We start from the raw sequence: 20,064 nt of genomic DNA on the forward strand, positions 1-20,064 counted from the left end.
GAAAGAGTTACGCCAAGCAATATACATAGTAAAGCACAAGTTGCAATCGAAGTTGGTCCGCCAACGCGGAAAGAAAGACTGGTCCTCGCACGCGCTACAAGAGTGGCGGGAGAAAGAATGGTAGAAAGAAGACAACCAAACAATGGAGATCAGACCATATGTGTACATATGTGGAGAATTATAAATGGTCCAGCTTGACCCTGCGAAGAACTGCCTAATGGTGATACCGCAGGGCTAATTGAAGCTACACAGGTCGGAGTTGAGGGTTAAGTAGGTAGGTGTGCTCTTCCTCCTATTTGTGGCGTGCGTCTTGATGTTGTTCTACAAATGGAGGGACCTACGGTTTCAAGCCGATTCCGAACGGCAGATCTTTTTTTATGAGAAGCTTTTTCATGGCAGAAACACACTCGGAGGTTTGCCATTGCCTGCCGAGGGGCGACCGCTATTAGAAAAAAGTTTTTCTTTATTTTGATCTTTCACCGAGATTCGAACCTACGTTCTCTCTGAATTCTAAATTGTACAAACGCACCAACCCACTCGGCTACGGCGGCCGCCATTCCGTCTTTAAGGAGTTAAAATCAAGCAAAGTTGCTTGAAATTGCAAGAGAAAATCCGCACTCGATTGACGGGTGAAAAATTTATTTTTTTAACTTCTTCGAAAATGCCGCTGAAAATGCTATTCCGGCTACTACTTCTTAAGTAACGACCATTTTTGAGCTTAAATTGAAGACAGTTTCTTGTAAATTTATAAGTTTCAGCAGGCTACCAGATCACAGAGCCCAGAAAAATCGATATTTAGTGCACTAAGTTCGGTTAGCAGCCGTTCTTATGAACCAGTGGGCCACCTTAGAGTTGCGATAGGATGTCCTTACATAATTTTAGGTGCTTTTTTCTATAAAACTTGATGCTTTGCCGATAATACAAGCTAACATAGGGCCGGAAAATCTCCACATACTCCTACACTTGGTTCACATAATAAGCCTAAGCGAAGTCAACGCTGCCGCGAGACCAGCTAAAGCAGCCACATGAATGAAAGCATATTTCATAAATAGCGACAATGTTTACTCTCTTCAATAAAGACATGATTTACCAAAATAATATACATACATTATTTATCAAAACATTTATAGAAAAAAATTTCTATTTGGACTACCCTTGGCCAACATAAATATTTGCATTCATTACTCCTGTACATAGTACTAACGTTTCATTCCGCGCAAAGTCGCCAAATTCACTGCAAATTGTATTTTCATATTTTCATCAGTTGGTCGGCTCCGATGAAAAAGAAATTTGTCATAACCAGCTTCATATTTGAATGCCAAGAACTGCAGCCAACCGTAAACTTGATTTTCTGTACGCGGTGCCAACATATTATTATGAGGATCGTGACTTTGCCGTCTCTGTATCTCCTCACTATACAGCTCATAACTTCCTCTATAATTTGGATTTTCAATTAATTGATCGTGACGCGCATAAAACTTTTCAGTTATAGCCTTTTTATTGAAACACGGTTTAAATCCCTTTTTGACGACCTCCCTATTTTGTCCACAACAAATCATTCTAATAGTTTAGTATTCGCGGGAATATGCCCTACTTACGATTATAAAACGCGGTATCTACTTAAACTTGTGTATTATTCACATAAGTCCCTAGAAAGCAAAAAAACAAAAATATGTAATTTTTCTGTTTATATTTTAATTATTCATATACAAGTGTAGAATATGCCTACTTCTCTTGCCATAAAAAAGAAACAATCACAAGTGGTGAGAAAATGGTGATATACAATACGGCATTAAGGAAAATTATCACGAATCTATCGTAAAGCAAGACTTAGTGGGCAAATCAACTGAATTTTGAGTACAGGGTCCGGCACTCGAAGTGTACAGAACTTCAGTCCGCTCGCGCAGCTGATGCCCGTGCATCAGCTGTCTATTAGTAGACTAAATGACAGTCCAGAGTATTGTTAATAAGCGCGCGGAAGCATTTGGTGAGAGTAAACGCGGAAAAGAAAATCAGTAATGGATTTCAAACGTAAAAGTGTGATTGCATTATATGTGGCTGGAAAATCACAACCAGCGATTGTTCGTGAGCTCGAGCTTTTATTAGAGTAAAGTCAGCAAAAGACTACAACGTCACGTTCAAAGGTGCAAAAATGAAGAAGCGACTTGAGCGAAATCCCCGACGAAGTGCCAATTAAATGGTGAGAGAACTGAAAATATCTGGGCGTAGCATCCGCGGCATTGAAATTGAAATTGAAACTCGAAAAGTTCGAGCCAAGTAGTACCAGGAGATTTGGTGGCTCCTAAACCACTTAGGCTAAAAAAACCCATTGCATTTAAAGCTCTAGAAAGGGGGCAGATAGTCAAGGAGAAACGGAGAAAAGTATCAGAGCAGGAGATAGAAAAGAATGGAGACAGAGATAGAGATAGTTAGTCCTGTGAGAATTTTCCAGATTCTTTGGCAAATCTGTAAATATCCTCCAGTTTTAGGGAACGAATATTACTCATTCTCATGACATCGGAACCCCATACTAGTAGCCGTGCTCTAGCAAAGGTAGGACACTCACAGAGAAAGTGCTCAGTGCTATCCGCCTCATCCAAGCATGGCAGGCGGATCGGGTCCTCGATGATTCCAATGGTGGTCATATGCTGACCCCATCGGTTGTGTCCTGTAATAATGTCGACCATCAACCGAATGTCTTTCCTTCCAAGTTTTAGTAGAAAGTTTGACAGTTTTCTGTTCGGACTTGTCACAAAACACTTTGCAGTTCTGCAGCGTTCTAGACCGGACCATCGCTCTTTATGTAGATTGCCTACATAATCGCAAATCCAATTCTTGATTCCTGCGGAACTGATTCCGATTATTGGCTCTGGCCCCTGTGGGGGCACCGCTGATCCACGGTTGGCCAATTCGTCGGCAATTTCGTTTCCTTGAACACCGGAGTGTCCCGGAACCCATTCCGAGGCATACTGAAAAATAAAAGTCAAAGTCAGGCCTTAGAAGATCCAAAATCTCGGATCAAAGCACCAACAAGTCAGACTTGAGAGAGCGACGGAGTTGCTTAGCTTGCCCGAAAGCGGTCAATTTCCGAACAATGTGTTTTCTGACGAGACCATTTTTCACATTGAGCAATTCGTAAGCTCCCAAAACGATAGGATTTATTTGACCGACCATTTATGCGAGAATTTGAGTCATCGATTGGCCACCAGGAGGCAGCAACCACCACAGGTAATGGCTTGGGCCACTGTAACCGCAGATGGGCGCTCTACTATCGTTTTCATCGAGCCTGGCGTCAAGGTAAATGCGAAATATTATCGGGAAAGTATTCGGGAAGTTGCTTTGAAGCCGTGGGCAGACAAACATTTCGGTGGCAGACCATGGGTGTTTCAACAGGACTCGGCACCGTCTCATAAAGCTCGAGTGAACAAAGAATGGCTAAGAAATAAAGTTCCGAACTTTATAACGTCCACACAATGGCTCTCAAATTCACAAGACTGCAAGTAGAAGCAGTTAACGAGTGCCGGACCCTGCGCACCCATTAACTGCTTCTACTTCGACAAATCCGCTTGGACTTCGTCAAATCCGTTTGGCACTTAATGTGTTAAAGGGTAATTCTTCTTTTTAAAAAATTGTGTTTGAAGATAATACACTGGAATACTCACACTGACTTCCTGATGCTGTCTGCCCTGATACCCCATTTATGCAAATCGAATCAATAAATTTATATTTATTTAATGTTTTAGTACCACTCGAGAACTTCTGTGAAAAAAAATTTTATTTCTAGCGATGGCCATCGACATCCTGCAGGAAATCACCACTTTTTACTACATTTAAGTGGAATGGTTGTCCTCGTACAGTAGTTAATCTCTAGAAAAACTTCCAGCATCAAACTGTGTACGAGTAGGCACAAATGTGTGCGTTTATGTTCGTGTGTTTGTTTACCAGGAACAGTCAAATATTAATAAGCGAAATGCCACTTGCAAATTGAGATGTACAATTTGTTGAAAAATCTGCAATATTTTTCCATCTGTTGTAATAAATGCTCTTTTGTTTCACGCGAAAACTCACGCACACCCGCACATGCATACATCCACCAATATGCCGTTTTTTCCAACACTTCTCCTGGATCCATTCAATTTGTACAACAAATAATTGGAATGAATTATTGGCGCCACCCAACACATTCGTCAATTTCACAATAACAACAACAGATTATTAATAAAAATTACAGAAATTGCTTCAGTTCGAGTGCACACACACTCACACACACTACGATTTGTATATGCAAACAAAGAGATAAAACAAAAGGCTGAAACAAGAGGAGCACCACATTCATATGCAATATGCGAGTACACGATTTTTTGCACAATTTTGTTTTTGTGCACTTTGCTAGTAGCATTTACCGCAATATCCGACTTTGGACGACCAGGTAAATTTCATTACAGCACAAAAATCGGTTTTCGTTACTGCTTTATTGGTTATTAATCTGGCAATCAATGTTGTTGGCTGCACGTTGTTGTTGTTGCTGTTGGTTGTTATACTGACACTGACAGGCCAACTGCATTGAAATTGCGGAAATTTATTATTAAATCTCATCGCGGCCCGTCGCATGGGCCACCAGTGTTGCCGCTCAAATATTTTTTTCGCCTACCACCTTAGCCTTCCGCCAACATTGATCGAAATGTGCAACTGAAAAAAGTTTGCGCAGTACTGGCTGTGTCTACGAGCATTTTTTTGTAAAAACTGAAACAGGTTAATCTCATTTGCCCGTTCAACCTTATTTTGTTGCATTAAAGAAAGCTTGAAAAATATTGTGGATAGCTTGAAAAGTATTCGCCAAGAATTGGAACCATTGTCAACTGATTTACACGTTTCCGGTGCTTCTGAAGTGGCCACCAAAAGTTCTATTAGCCGAGCTCCTCCTCTTATTTGTGATGTGCGTCTTGATGTTGTTTCACAAATGGAGGGACCTACAGTTTTAAGCCGACTCCGAACGGCAGATATTTTTATGAGGAGCTTTTTCATAGCAGGAATACACTCGGAGGTTTGTCATTACCTGCAGAGGGGCGACCGCTATTAGGAAACTCATTTCTTAATTTTGGTGTTTCACCGAGACTCGAACCAACGTTATCTCTTTGAATTCCGAATGGTAATCACCCACCAACCCATTCGGCTACGGCGCCAGCCCTTTCAAGAATATACTGTCAAATTTTTGGAAGGATATTCTCAGTATTTTTGATTCTACAGCCGGTTCAGCAGGTAGAGTCAGATTCGTCATGCGGGGGCATAAATGGTCGCATTTAAATGGTGAATGGTTGTTCACAACATCAATGGCTACCGCCCGTACTAGAATCATATTATTTTTTTTTTTCATAAAAACTGAAATACAAAACCGATTAGAGTGTCAAATTCAAAGCTACGCCATTTTGTTAATCTTTTTTATTCTAGTAGGGGACAAGCTACAGTCTTACTGATTAAAAATTCATTTGGTTTTTGTGTTTCAGATAAATAGAAGAGCCCAAATGGACAACACTGCCCAGGGCCAATTTTTTGGGAGGGTCAACTTCAGCGCCATTTTTAAAATTATTAAAATTAAAAAAGAAAAAAATTGTTACACTACCAAAATTCTGTTTTTAGTTTCTGTATGTAAAAGAAGTTAAATAAAAAGCCTAAAAATTTAAATATCGTTTTTAATTTTTTTATTGTGAAAAAAATTCCTGAAAATATCCCAAATCCCGTTTACCCTAAGAAAGTCCAACAAAACTCCAGCTTTCAACTCACGATTAACCCAAGAGTAATTGGTGTATAAGTGGTGGTATCAGGCAGACATATTAAACACCCTTCCTCAATGGGATTTCGATGGACAAGTAATTTCAAAGCATTTACCGAACTAATTATTTTTTTCGAATTACACTGTGGAACAAATTCAGGTTAGCAAAAATTAGGTCCATTCTGAGAGTGGCGGGTGAAAATAGAGGCGAAATTAGAAGACCCGTATCGCGCCGTTTTTTTATGTTAGCTCGAATTTTTTTTTAATCGGCCTTCGAAGTTTGCAGTCAAATGCCGATTTTCAGTATATTGTTTCATAAGTACCACAAAAATTTTCGAAATCAATTTTTTCAAAAATTGTAATTGTTGCATAGGTCTCTAGCAATAATTTGGCTTTTACAGATTGAAAAAATATCAATTAGTCGACGAGTTATAGCCAAAAAACCATATAAACAATTTTGCTCCGATTTCGAACTTCGAAGGCCGATTAAAAAAAAATTCGAACTAACATAAAAAAACGGCGCGATACGGGTCTTCTAATTTCGCCTCTATTTTCAAAAAAGAAAACCGTTCCAAACCCACAATGAATTTTTTAAAATTTCCCTGTTCTAGAAATTTCAGTTACAATAGTTTGTGTCGCAGCGTGCATGTAATGCATAATGTAATCATCCCAACTTATGCTCTTTTCTGTACACTCCTTATTTTAGTATGTTTATAACATATTACATATCTCATGCGGCGTTACCTTGCTTGAACTGCATGTTATTTGATGTTATGTTATGTTATGTTATGTTATGTTATGTTATGTTATGTTATGTTATGTTATGTTATGTTATGTTATGTTATGTTATGTTATGTTATGTTATGTTATGTTATGTTATGTTATGTTATGTTATGTTATGTTATGTTATGTTATGTTATGTTATGTTATGTTATGTTATGTTATGTTATGTTATGTTATGTTATGTTATGTATGTTATGTTATGTTATGTTATGTTGGAAGAAAGAAATGTATGGTAATTTTTACCACATGCCGTATGTTGTATAGTAATATACATATGTATATAAACATGCATACATACATATACTTTGGAGCAATTTTCTTAGTCTAATATACATATGTCCTATGCCAATACACATAAACATGCATATATACAATTTCGTACAATTTTCAAACAAAAAGAACAAATCTATATGTAAAGACGCATACAAATCATATGGGCATATCAAATGTTCGAATCTGTTCTCTACGATATTATATGATAAGAAAAGTAGGAAATGCAAGGGAGTGTTTCGAGTGTAATGTGTCTATATCCATACAAAATATCTATCAAACAAATAAAATTAAAATTTTCTTTTGAAAAATGCAACCATTCCATCAGTATTTTCTTATGACGTTGTCACGTTAAACTATCGTCAGTAAACCGACTTTACAGACAAACTCTTTTTTATACACGGCTAGGTTGAAATTAAGTTTGTACAGTTTAATTAAATGTGTTAAATTATATACTACATGCGTTTTAAAATATGATGCCAAATTTTACAATCATCAGTATTATTTTCATCATTCGCAATGATCGGATCGGTCACCGTGGCAGATATTCTTATTTCCTGTGTTTGCTTGTTTCGTTTTTATTACACTGTGAACATATTTTAATTTTTTATTATTATTGAATGAAAATGAAAATTTCAAATTGCAGCAATTTAAAACTTCACTGAAACAGTACTTCCCACTAAAAAAATTGGCCAAAAATAAGCGTCCGAAACCTTAATTCGAATGAAATCCAGCTCCAATTATAAGTGGACTAAAAAAATATGTGATAATAAGATACTGTTTATTTTCAACAAAAAAATATATTTAAAAATTAGTTACTCAATTTTTATTAACTTCCTTAACTTAACATAGCAAATATATTCAGATCGGTCAATGAAGATTGCCTCACCACATTTTTCAACTCAACTGCTAATGCGAACCAAACTCCAACCAAAATCCACACAAGCAATTACATGACAATTACATGAACTAAAAATGTTTTCAACACACAAATTACTAAATTAAAATATCATCACCACTAATCGTATTGCCATTAACACAATCGTCACCTGTTGCCTTTGTTATTGTTGGTACATTCATTGCTGGCAATAATATTTACCTACGTGTAATTCGTTTTCAGTGCAGAGAGTTTACATATAACTGGCAGCTGAGTTTTTTGGCTGGTCATTGATATCTGAGTACACACTTACATACCACTACATAGGTAAATATACTTAAGTAATTTTTGAGTGTTTATCATCGCGTGTTTTTGCCCATAATTTTTTTCTAATTTGCTTAGGCACTCATTCAAAATGAAAATTTTCTTACACAGCTTTTGCCAGCACTTCCTAGTTCCGCAATATTTTATGTGGTTTTGAGTATATAATACATTGTATGTATAAGTATATATATTATGTTAGCATGAGTGTGTGTACATACATGCAGAAAAAAATATTATATGTAATATACTATTTGCGAACTAGAATACTACCGGAGTCCTATTTTTTCAATGCCAACAAGTCGACACCACGATGTCGTATGAAATGTCAATTTGCCGCAAAATGCAACTTAAAATATCAGTTCGTATTAACCCAAAAAAAGTATTGTTGTTGTTGTTGTTGTTGTAGCAGCTCATCAAACCCTGCCAGTCCGGTGTATCCACCGATTATCATCGTCCATCTCATCTAATATTGGCCCAGGAAACATCCTGTTTCTCCGAGTTCGGTCCAAAGGGAGAGAGGTATTAGGTGAGTGGATTTAAGAGGGCACGTGAATAGGTGGTTAGTATCATGCTGGACATATATTGAGTATGTCCGAGTTGATTCTGAATAGATAGCAGTTGCAGCTGCTCAAATATGCACAAAGTAATTGAGTCAAGGTTAGGGGAGTTTCACATCTAGTTTAATATGTTTCGAAAATAGTCAGTTGTAGACCAGTAAAAATATGGAAGAAGCATCCATTAAAACGTTCTACAATATTCTAATAAAAATTTATACAAAATTTGTTTTTGCTCAAAATTAAATGAAACTTCTTTCAGGTTTAATATTCACAAATTGGTTGAATCCTATATTATAAGTAAGCTAGCAAACCCGGCGAACTCCGTTTCGCCACCAGATGGCTTCGTAGCATTTCGTTTGGGTATTAAAAAATGAAGAAAAATTATTTTTTTTGTTTCATATTTGAAAAGGAAAAATTTTATTTCATTTCACAGCAGTAACGAATTCATTTCAATTACAAAAATGAAGTGTAATTTAGTTGAACTTCTCTAAGTAAAAAGTGAAAGTGAATCCAAAGGCAATACTGAATCGAAGCGTTAATCGTGTCCGCAAATTATCCGTTTCATGGAAGTCCTCTTTGGTAAAGCACATTTTTTGTTCTTTGGTCTGACGTTAACACGAACGAGCGGATGGTTTCCCAACTCGTGAACACGCAACGTATAGCTGCCCATGTGAAAAACAATGACTTTCTAAATTTTGTTTGGCATTCGTTTCAATGCTGTTTTGAACATTTTAACCATATCCTTATTAGCGTGAAAAAATGCTTGCAGCTGTTCAATAATTCGTCTATTTAACTGTTGTGTTCCCTGTATATTGCACCGCACATTCAGCTGCCACCATCGACGAAATGAAATATATTTGAAGAAATTTATGCGGTTCATCTGGTGTTGGCACCATTGAACCATGCAAATGATATATTTGTCCTTATATCTGTGATGGTAAACAATTAAGATAGAATAATTTATTTATTTATTTTTGAAGAATACGGTGTGACTTCTGATCGTGTGATGGTGTAGTGTGTGGTGTATGTGTAGTTGTTATGTGTTGCAATTGATTGTGTTGGTGTGATGGATTGGTGTGAGTGATTGGTTGTGTGTGTTGTATTTTTTACCTTGCAAGTCGGCATGAAGCCGCCTTCTCCAATGATATTAGCTCCGAAAGCAGTTATTATATTCAGGGATGCGTTGAAGGAAATGGTTAGTATCGGGATCAGTCCCATCGAACAATGGTTTCAGTGGCTGTGGTTGTGTATTGTAAGTCATGGATCCAGTTTGACATTTCCACTTGCGCAGCACAATCCAGCCGTTTCTCTTTTGAACTTTAACGCATTGCAATATCGGCATACAGTCGTTATTGGTCCAATATCTAAATGGTCATTATCACTGTAGTCCTCAGTGGGATCATATTGGAATGCCAAGCGATTGTATGATGCCAATGATCTTCATGTGCTCACTCGTTGTCTCATCGGGCATTTTCTCTTATTATATTTTGTCTTTCTTCGCTTAAGTTCTGTGAATACACTTGTTGCTGGCTTGCATGTCTTGTGCGGCGGTCGATGTTCGCACGGCGTCCTCTCGGCATTTTGGACTATGGACAGACTGTTTAATTTCATCTCAAATGCACGATTCACATAATTTACACAGTTCAACTTACCACCTTAAGGACAAATGCCTGCTGTTGAAGTTGAATAAAAATTTGCACAATACGCGTGATTGATTTGATGGTTTCCAATTGAACTGTTAGGAAATGAATAACTTTAATGTTAACTTTAAACATATATATAAGTACTTAGAGATATATACAAATATACATTTACACACTTGTACACATTTAGTGTGAGTGAGAAAATTGGTTGTGTTTCGGAGGGCTCTCGCTTTTAGAACCCTCAACGGTCAACTTAGTGAAGATTTTTATCCGCGAATAGTGCGAAAGTGTAGTGATTCGTTTTGGCAAAAGAACGTTCACGTTATCTGGGACACACAAAGTACGTAAGTGCTTAAAAACAAAAAAATAAAAAGCGATTTGAAACTTTTGAAAAATTGCGCGCGATCCACAAAACAGCTGTTTAGTATTCAGCAACTCAGTGATCCACTTTTGGAGGGGTGTGTTCAAACTATCACCCACACTAAAGGTAGGTGTCTTGGCTAAACGAAAGGTGGCGCTGCGAACGCAGCAACGGGTGAACCAGCTTCCTCAAAATGGAAAGTACTCCGTCGGTAATCGGTTTGGAATACGTCGGAGAGGACATTCTAAATCCGTTTGAGCGACGACCGCGTTTGTCACATTCTCCGGTGCGCTCAACTTCGTTAAATACCGCGCCCGCTCAAGGTATCACGGCCCCAGTTGAAAAAGAAAATAATGAAAATGCTTTCATGTGCCTCGGACACCTTATAAATGATCTGAAGGATATCTTTAGCAGTGGCAAACGCTCCATAAATCAAAATCTGAGAGATTTGGTGAAGGCGATTGCAACTTCCTACGATCAGGTAGCAGTAGAGATTGGAAAAGCTAAACCCCGTTCAAAAGATACGAAGTATGCGCAGACGACTCCTTCTCTCCTAACTGCGCAGCAAGCAGCAACAAAGCGGACCCATGTACGAACACCAAGCGAGGTATTACAAGGACATCCCAGGAAGGATAACGAAGTTCCTAAATCCATTGTCAATGCCTCACAAAAGACAACTATGGCAAATATGGAGGGGAAAAAGGCAACGGAGGGAGCGTGGATAACAGTAAATAAACGGCAGCGCACAAGGAGTAAACCTACTCGTCCCGATGCCATCATTGTTAGAAGCACGGGCGAATGTTCTTACGCCGAGATTTTGAAGGCAGTCAAAAACGAGGATTCTCTTAAAGGGATGAACGGGCTGGTTCAAAAAATCCGCAAAACCGCGAATGGCGATCTACTGTTCCAGTTGACTAAGCCATCTGACGCGAACACGGCGAAACTACAAGCAGCGGTGGGTCTGGCTCTCTCAGGAAAGGCGGAGGTTAAATCGCTAACCGAAGAATCACTTCTCGAGATTCACGATGTTGATGAAGTAACTACGCCCGAAGAAGTTCGCGTAGCACTAAACTCGCAGCTCCTCAATCTCAACGTAGAGCCTTCGCAGATTCGCTCGATACGGAAAGCATATGGTGGTACGCAAACGGCAGTTGTTTCACTACCTTCTGAGGCCGCCAAAAACTTATTGGAAGTGGGCAAAATTCGCATTGGGTGGGTAATATGCCGCATTCGTCAGAAAATCCAACCTAGACGCTGTTTTAAATGCCTAGAATTCGGGCATATATCAAGGAATTGCACCAGCGGAACCGATCTCCAAGGAGTGTGCTTTAAATGCGGAGGAGAAGGGCATGCCGCAAAAACATGCACAAACACCCCAAAGTGCTTATTATGTGAAAAAAGACGTAACAACCGCACTGATCATGCTACCGGCGGCAATAAATGCCCGGTATTTCAAGAAGCGCTTAAAAAGATAAAACAGTTATGAGATTGCTACAACTCAATCTCAACCACTGTGAAGCCGCACAAGATCTCTTGTCGCAAACAATTGCAGAGCTCAAGGTTGATGTAGCTATATTGAGCGAACCGTATAGAGAAAGGTCAGCCAACTGGACGCAAGACGCTTGCAAAAAGGCTGCAATATGGTCCTGCGGACCACATCCCTTACATCTAGAGAGCGTAGTAAAAGAAAGAAGCTTTGTTTGCGGCAAGATCTCAGATATATTTATATATAGTTGCTACATACCTCCAAGCACCCCTTTAGACGAGTTTGAGGAGATAGTAGGGAAAATTGCCATGGATGCAATGTTAAGACAGCGATACATTATTGCAGGCGATTTTAATGCCTGGGCTATGGAGTGGGGCTCACAGCGGACTACACCAAAGGGCAGAGCACTCCTTGAAGCATTTGCATGCCTGGATATTGTTTTACTGAACAGCGGCGGGGAATATACATTCTTCAGAAATGGCTTTGGTTCAATAATAGACATCACGTTCGTCAGCTCTAACATCTACAGAGAGTCTAAATGGAAGCTTAGTGAGTGTTATACTCAAAGTGATCACTCAGCAATAATATGTGACATAGATTTACACGAATACAAACTTCAAAAACAACCATTAAGTTTGAAGCACCGAGGATGGAAAACCGGCACCTTAGATCCTGGTGTATTTAAAGAGATGTTGCCAACAAGCGAATATACAGGATGCGCGAACGACATGGCAACCAAAATTATGGGTGACATTTGTAGAGCCTGCGATGCGTCAATGTCTCGCAAGACGACAACAAATAAACACGTTCCTGTTTACTGGTGGAACGAGAGCATTCTTTCTTTCAGGAGAGAATGCATTAAGGCCAGAAGAAGCTTCCAACGGGCAAGAGGTAGACCTAACTTCCTAGAAGCCAGAGAAATGTATAAAGCTGCGCGACGTCAACTTAAGACAGCAATAAAGGAAAGCAAGCGTAAAAGCTTTCTTGAGCTCTGCGATGATGCTGAAAACAACCCTTGGGGGACAGCATACAAGGTGGTGACCAAGAAGCTGAAGTCTGCTAAGGAATCCATATCAACATGCCCGATTTTCTTGAGTGAAGTGGTAAACACACTTTTCCCCAAGCAAAGGAAGTTAGTTTCATTAACCTCGAAGCTAATCTCACATCAGTTTCCAAGAATCTCAGCAGACGAGGTCCTTCAAGCAGTCAATAGAATTGAAAATAATAAGGCTCCTGGCCCAGACGGGGTGCCAAACGAAGTACTTAAACTGGCTTTTACCCAGGCAACATCGAATTTCGTACGCCTATTTAATACATGCCTCGCAGAGGGAACGTTCCCATCGATATGGAAGCGACAAAGGTTGGTTCTACTACCCAAACCTGGCAAACCTCCCATGGAACCGTCTAGCTTCAGACCGATTTGCTTGCTCGACTCGGCAGGTAAAGTACTGGAGAGAATAATTTACCACCGCCTCGAAAACGAGATCGATTCCGCCAGGGGAATATCGGACAACCAGTTTGGCTTCAGAAAAGGAAGGTCCACCGTTGACGCGGTGAATACCGCCAAAAAAATTGCACAACAGGCAATAAGTGGTACCCGATGGCTCGAAGGTGCCAAAGAGTACTGCTTAATAGTAACATTGGATGTAAGAAATGCATTCAACACCGCAAACTGGGCCAAAATACTGGACGCACTGAACGAGATCGGAGTATCTCCCTATCTGCGAGCAATAATACGAAGCTATTTCGAAGACCGCGTACTGGATTACGAAACAGCAGTAGGCAAAAAAAGTTATAAGGTTTCAGGTGGGGTCCCTCAAGGTTCAGTCCTTGGACCACTGCTCTGGAACATCATGTACGATGGTGTTTTGCGTCTCAATACACCCAATGGTGCCAACATTATCGGCTTTGCGGACGATATAGCAGTAGTTATTACGGCGAAGAGACTGAGCGACATCTGCGAAAAAGCAAATCGGACCATAGCGTCCGTTAACTCATGGTTGGTGCAAAACGGCCTTCAACTCGCCGAGCAGAAAACGGAGTCCGTTCTCATATCGAGCCGGAAAAAAGTAGAGGTGGCAACGATACAAGTTGGCAACCACAGCATCACGACAGCACCAGAAGTTAAATATCTGGGAATAGTTATAGACAGGAGGTTGTCTTTTAAAACTCACCTGGAGTATGCGGCCAAAAAAGCATCAGCAACTGTAGCAGCCTTATCGCGAATAATGCTAAACGCCCGCGGGCCAAAACAACGGCGGCGCCAACTCCTAGCAGGCGTGGTGAAGAACCAAATACTATACGGTGCCCCTGTTTGGTACATGGCTACGCAACATCCTTCGTACTTACGCGGTATAAAGGCGGCGTATCGTTTATGTGCGCTTCGAGTCTGTTCCGCCTTTAAAACGGTTTCAGAAGATGCAGCGCTGGTTATAGCAGGAATGTATCCAATAGATATATTGGCAAACGAAGCTGCAGTATTGGCCGACAGCGAAACGCAACGCATCGCAGCACGGGAAACTAGCACCCAAACTTGGCAGCAAAAATGGAATACCACAACGAAGGGCCGCTGGACACATCGTTGCATTCCAGACTTGCGAAGCTGGATTGAAAGAAAACATGGAGAAGTAGATTTTTATCTGACGCAATTTTTAACCGGGCATGGATGCTTCAAAGCATACCTCCATCGGTTCAGACATGAATCGGATCCCACTTGCGATTACTGTGGGGTAAACGCGATAGAAGACGTTCACCACGTATTCTTCGAATGTGAGCGTTTTTATGGCTCTAGATCGAAGCTTCGGCGCATATTTGATGGAAACTACGATCCAGATACATTCGTACAATCCATGCTACAAAGCAGGGAGAAATGGACGGCAGCATGCGATGTCATAGCAGAGACCATGAAAAAACTAAGGACCCTCGAAAGAGTACGACGAATGACCGGCGACTAATTCGCCTTTCCCCCCCCCCCCACGATGTAATGCTTGGCGGTTGTCCCGTGGGGTGTGGAGTTTCGACGAAACAACAGGCTTGTCCTGGTTTCAAAGGGCCACTTGAGGGTAGCGCGCTACCACAACGCCAATGAAAAAAAAAAAAAAAAAACACTTGTACTTTGAGTATCTCTAAAAGTGCCGTCAAAATTTCTCTTCAAAATTCCGGATCATACGAACACAAAAATTATTGCCATTAGTATATGAATGTGATGATATGTAGGTATATATATACTTATGTGTGTATATGTACATGTATATACCCTGCAAAAAATGCGACTTGTCACTGATGTGTACGGGATCAGATGCTAAGGAACTTGCGGCTACTATTACTTCTGATCACTTTATATAGCCTGAACTGTTCCCTTTTGTTTCAGCACGGCCCTTGGAGATACTAATTGTACCTATTTGCTCACGAGGGGCTGGTAGTGAGACTAGTCGTTCTCGAAATTCGAATTTATTTCTATACAAAACAAAAAACTGAAACTTGCCTCACTCATTTATTGTTTTTTAACAACAATTTACTTAATAAAAAAAGTAGATTTTAAGTGATGGAAGTCTTTATTTTGACCTTTACGCGCTTCATTGCTTGTCCGTTTGTATACTGCAGCTGTCTAGGTTACAAGTGGCAAATATGATTGACGTACGACGGTATTTGTAAAAACTAAAAATTTTCCAATAAGTTGATTAATTTTGCCTCAGCTTCTTGCACTGGCCACATGGCCACTTGGCATAGAAGTTTAAATTTGGCACTGGCACAAGAAAAAATGCGTTTACTTTGTTTGCGTTCGAAATACTTTGTAAATTTTAATATTTTTTTAATTTAAATATTATAAAGTAATTTTATATTTGGCTTGAAAGTCTCACTTGCCTGAAAGCGTATCCGAACCAGCGACAAATTTGTATAACTCCCTAAATTTTCGTCTGATTTGCTTGAAATTTTTACACAGATCTATGGAAGAGCCGACCTTTTCAAATATGCAAAAATTTAAACACTAGGGTTGAAAACAAAACTCGGTCAAATTTGCCCAAAGCTTCCCTAGCACCTAGTTGCCCCGTCTGAATCCTCTCAGTCAAATTTGTAAAACTCCCTCAATTTGCGCCTGAGTTGCTTTCTTCTCAGCCTTGTTATTTTCTTACTTCGAAGAATTCATTCGAAATTGTCAAGTTAATACCCAATTGAGCCAGATGGAGACTAATTCTGGAATACTCCTTTCAGAGGTTAGTCGCACAGTTGTTTGCAGGGTATTTAAACGCATGCAGAAGAGTAAGAAAACAAATGCGGAAACTTAAACAAAAACGGAAGTCTTAGAAAAATGAATAAAATGTAGGAAGTGTAATCAAAAAGTTTCTGTATTTAAATGTTCTTTTTTATAAGAACCTCCATACGCGCATGCATAATAATTTGATAACAACTCATGAACATTTTATGTGAAACACAGTGGTTCAAAAAAGTTGACGGAAATAAGAAAATTATTTCATAATAAGTACAGGGTTGCCCATATTCGACGCAGCCATGTGTTTTTTTAAATCAAAGAAAAACACAATTTTTTTGATGTTGACGATAATAATCATTTTATTTGGTTCAAGTAGATTTGTTGGCATCACTTTTTAAATATGATATCTCTCAAACAGCTTGACCATCTTCATTTTCGATGAAAAACGGCCCAACAATCGTTTTCGCACTAACGCCGCACCAAACAGTGACTTTTTTGTCGTAAAGAGGTACCTCTTCAATTTCGTGAAGATTTTCAGTGGCGTAAATATGGCAATTTTGCTTGTTTACCGTCCCCTTCAATAAGAAATGAGCCTCATCGGATGATTTTGTTCTTCTTCCTTTGACTTCTTTTATTGAATGTAAATTTCAACAATTTGTGAGCGCTCGCGTGGCGTGTACTGTTCCATGGTAAAAATCTGCTTGGGCCGACGCTTCAAACGCGGTATGTCATTAAGCAATCTGACGTCTCCGCCAAAAGATACAGGGTTACCAAATGAGTCCGTCGAATATGGTCAACCCTGTATTTAGTACTTATTGAGGTGACTGACCGTAGAGTTTGAAGATTTAAATATTTCTAAATTTTTGAGTGAATGCAAAATAAATTCGTATTTAATAATATTATAACGGCATACTGAGCTTTAGGCTTCAGCTTTCTGTTGCACAAACTGTTAAATTACAGAAAAAATATATCAATGGCCATTTTGGACTTTTGAACAACAATTTGATGGATGGGAAATAATGTACGTAAGATTGCAGGCAATTCCTGTGAACTCAGATAGATAATCATCAAATCTAACCATAAACGAAATAGATGAGTGTATGTTTAACCTTTCCAACCAGCTGAAGATTCCTTTTTATTGGAATTTGTTTCACTTCAAACAACTTTTAGAAATGTTTACCAGAAATTTGTTCAACTGCACAAGTTGGGCGATCCTGCTCAAGTCGGAAATTTCGCGGAATCTCGTTTATAAACTGTGTTGATAAGATCATGATTGGAATTCTAAATGACAAAATTCTCAAATGGTCTGAAAGGTATGGTGTCCGGAATAAATACCAAGCAGGCTTTAGAAAGTTTTTAGAAAATACCTACTGCGATACCAAGCCAGTCGTGTGGAATGGGAATGAAATTTCGGACGTGTTTAAGACTTATTCGGGAATTATATATATATATATAATTGGCGCGTACACCTTTTATGGGTGTTTGGCCGAGCTCCTCCTCCTATTTGAGGCGTGCGTCTTGACGTTGTTCCACAAACAGGGCTTTTTACTGTCGCCGTCATTATTTACGGTGGTTCAAATATCAAACTTTTTATGTAGGCAGATGGTATTATCTTGCTAGCGGATAGCCCTATCAAGTTACAGAAAATGATAAATAAACTTGAAAAGTATTATAAATTGTGGAACCTTGAGGTTAAACACGCTTAATCCCAAGTAATGGGTTTTAGAAGAGAAAGGGAGATTAGCAAATTTATAAAGTGGTATTGTAGTGGTGAAGAAATACAGATTATAATACGATTTTCCTATTTAGGCGTTGAAGTAACGCCTCAGCTGAATTTTATAAACTACTAGCTGTACCCGGCGCGCGTTGCTACACCAACAACTAAAAGAATTCGTTTCCTCTGTGTAAAAATACATGGTCATAGTAATTTTTATGACAATCGGTTGAACGGGGCAGAAGTTGCTACTTTGCAGTGCCACCTGGTGGCGAGTGGCATCAATGAGCATATTCTACAAACCTTCTCTGTGGTAAAATACATATATATACCAATTTTTATATTAATCGGTCCAGTAGGTTTTGAATTCATCGATGGCATACAGACAAACATTCATTTTTATATATAAGAACGATGTAGAAAAGTAAGGAATTGCGTCTAAAAGTGCTCGCTTTTTTCAAGAGGAAGGAAATATCAATAGAAGCGAAATGGCGATTATTTTTTGCAGTGTGCCGCTCAATACAATCGTATGCGGCACAAGTGTGGGGTTATGAGTTTTTTGACGATACGTTTTGTAAAAGGCATATTAAAACTGCGTGCCCAAATGCCAAAATATTTGCTCTGCCTTGATACTCGAATACAAGATAGCCAAATACTCACTAGAATTGCATCTCTGGTACACTTATGAACATTATTTGTTTTTTTTCCTAATTATTGGACACAAATGGTAATAAGAAAAGGCATATTTTGGTTAAAGAAGATTTGTGTTAAGAAAATTGTGTAATAATGCTAATATGAACTGGCAATTAGATAGTATGCAGCTCAAAATGTGGATCGATGGCATAAACATGCTTGTAAAAATCTTCACTAAGAGTTAGATTGGTCGAAAGACAAATTTATTTTAAAATATATGCTATGGATTTCAGCATGATTATCTTTAATAGTAATAAGTTCAAAAAAGGGAAACAAAACTTGGTCCATATGCAATATGAACGGTGTCAATGAGTACTGGGATAAACTGGTGCTATACTGTAAAAACGCCTATAAGTATAGATAATTACTCATTGTAGAATTTAATTATTGAATAATTTAATATTGTACTTAATTAACTGTGATATACCGACAGATGTCGAAAATTTATTGTATACTTGATAATGGAAAAATCTTTGTATCTACATTTATTATTATTACTAAATGTGGCCTCTCCGGCGATTGCTCAAGATACCATGGACCGACTACGTTTCTAATGGAGAAGTGCTACGAAGAGTTCACGGCTACAGACAGCTAACCAAGTGCATCAAACGACGAAAAACTTAATATTTGGGGCATATTCTATGAAACTCGAAATATGAACTGTTGCAACTCATATTGCAGGGCAAGGTTGAAGGAAGAAATAGTATCGGGCGTAAGCAGTTCTCTTGGTTGAGGAACTTAAAGCAGTATACGCCGTATGGTAAATTGTATGATCGCTTACATTCGAGTACGAATAGCAAATAAAGAAGAAGATATTTTTTATCACTTCTATACTTCCTACATCCAAATGGCAGTCACACACCCACCACTTTCGGCTTCGACGGCCAAAACGGAAAAAGTGGAACATTCTTAAGAATAATCCCTCTATTCAAATTTTGAATGTCTTTGGAAGATTTCAAACTGACCGACTTCTAATACCCAGGAAGATTATTTAATGCCCAAAACTTCTTAAGGCCGGCGAGCCAATTAGATGTCCTAAATTCAGTAGTTTTCGCGAAGCGTTGTAGGATGAGAAAAAAAAACAATTAGCCTAATGAAGTTTTGGGGATAGTTTAATATATATTTGAACTAAAAAAAAAAAATTTTTACAATCTCCAACAATATATTGTAAGCCGAGTTATCAATAGATTCCCAGAGCGCCTTGCCACTGAAGTATCCAACTTCTGTACAAGATACAACTTGCAATTTTCATCTGAAAACAAAAAAAAAAAAAAGATTATTAATTTTGATGTAATTATCTTCGATGTGAACTAAGAAAATTGGGAGAAACACGTGAAATTCGAATTTTTGGGGAACGTAGAAAAAAAAAGTGGTTT

At 38.8% G+C, this 20,064-nt stretch overlaps 1 protein-coding gene across 1 annotated transcript; it reads right to left on the reverse strand.

The window, feature by feature from the left end:
• Positions 1-1,040: 1,040 nt before the first annotated feature.
• On the reverse strand, positions 1,041-1,698 carry LOC128856511 (uncharacterized). Its single transcript, XM_054091812.1, has one exon. It carries the CDS (start codon positions 1,557-1,559, stop codon positions 1,200-1,202), a length of 360 nt encoding a protein of 119 aa, XP_053947787.1. The 5' UTR covers positions 1,560-1,698; the 3' UTR covers positions 1,041-1,199.
• Positions 1,699-20,064: the final 18,366 nt, after the last annotated feature.

This window comes from Anastrepha ludens, chromosome 3, assembly GCF_028408465.1.
Source record: "Anastrepha ludens isolate Willacy chromosome 3, idAnaLude1.1, whole genome shotgun sequence".
Taxonomy (NCBI): Eukaryota; Metazoa; Arthropoda; class Insecta; order Diptera; family Tephritidae; genus Anastrepha; species Anastrepha ludens.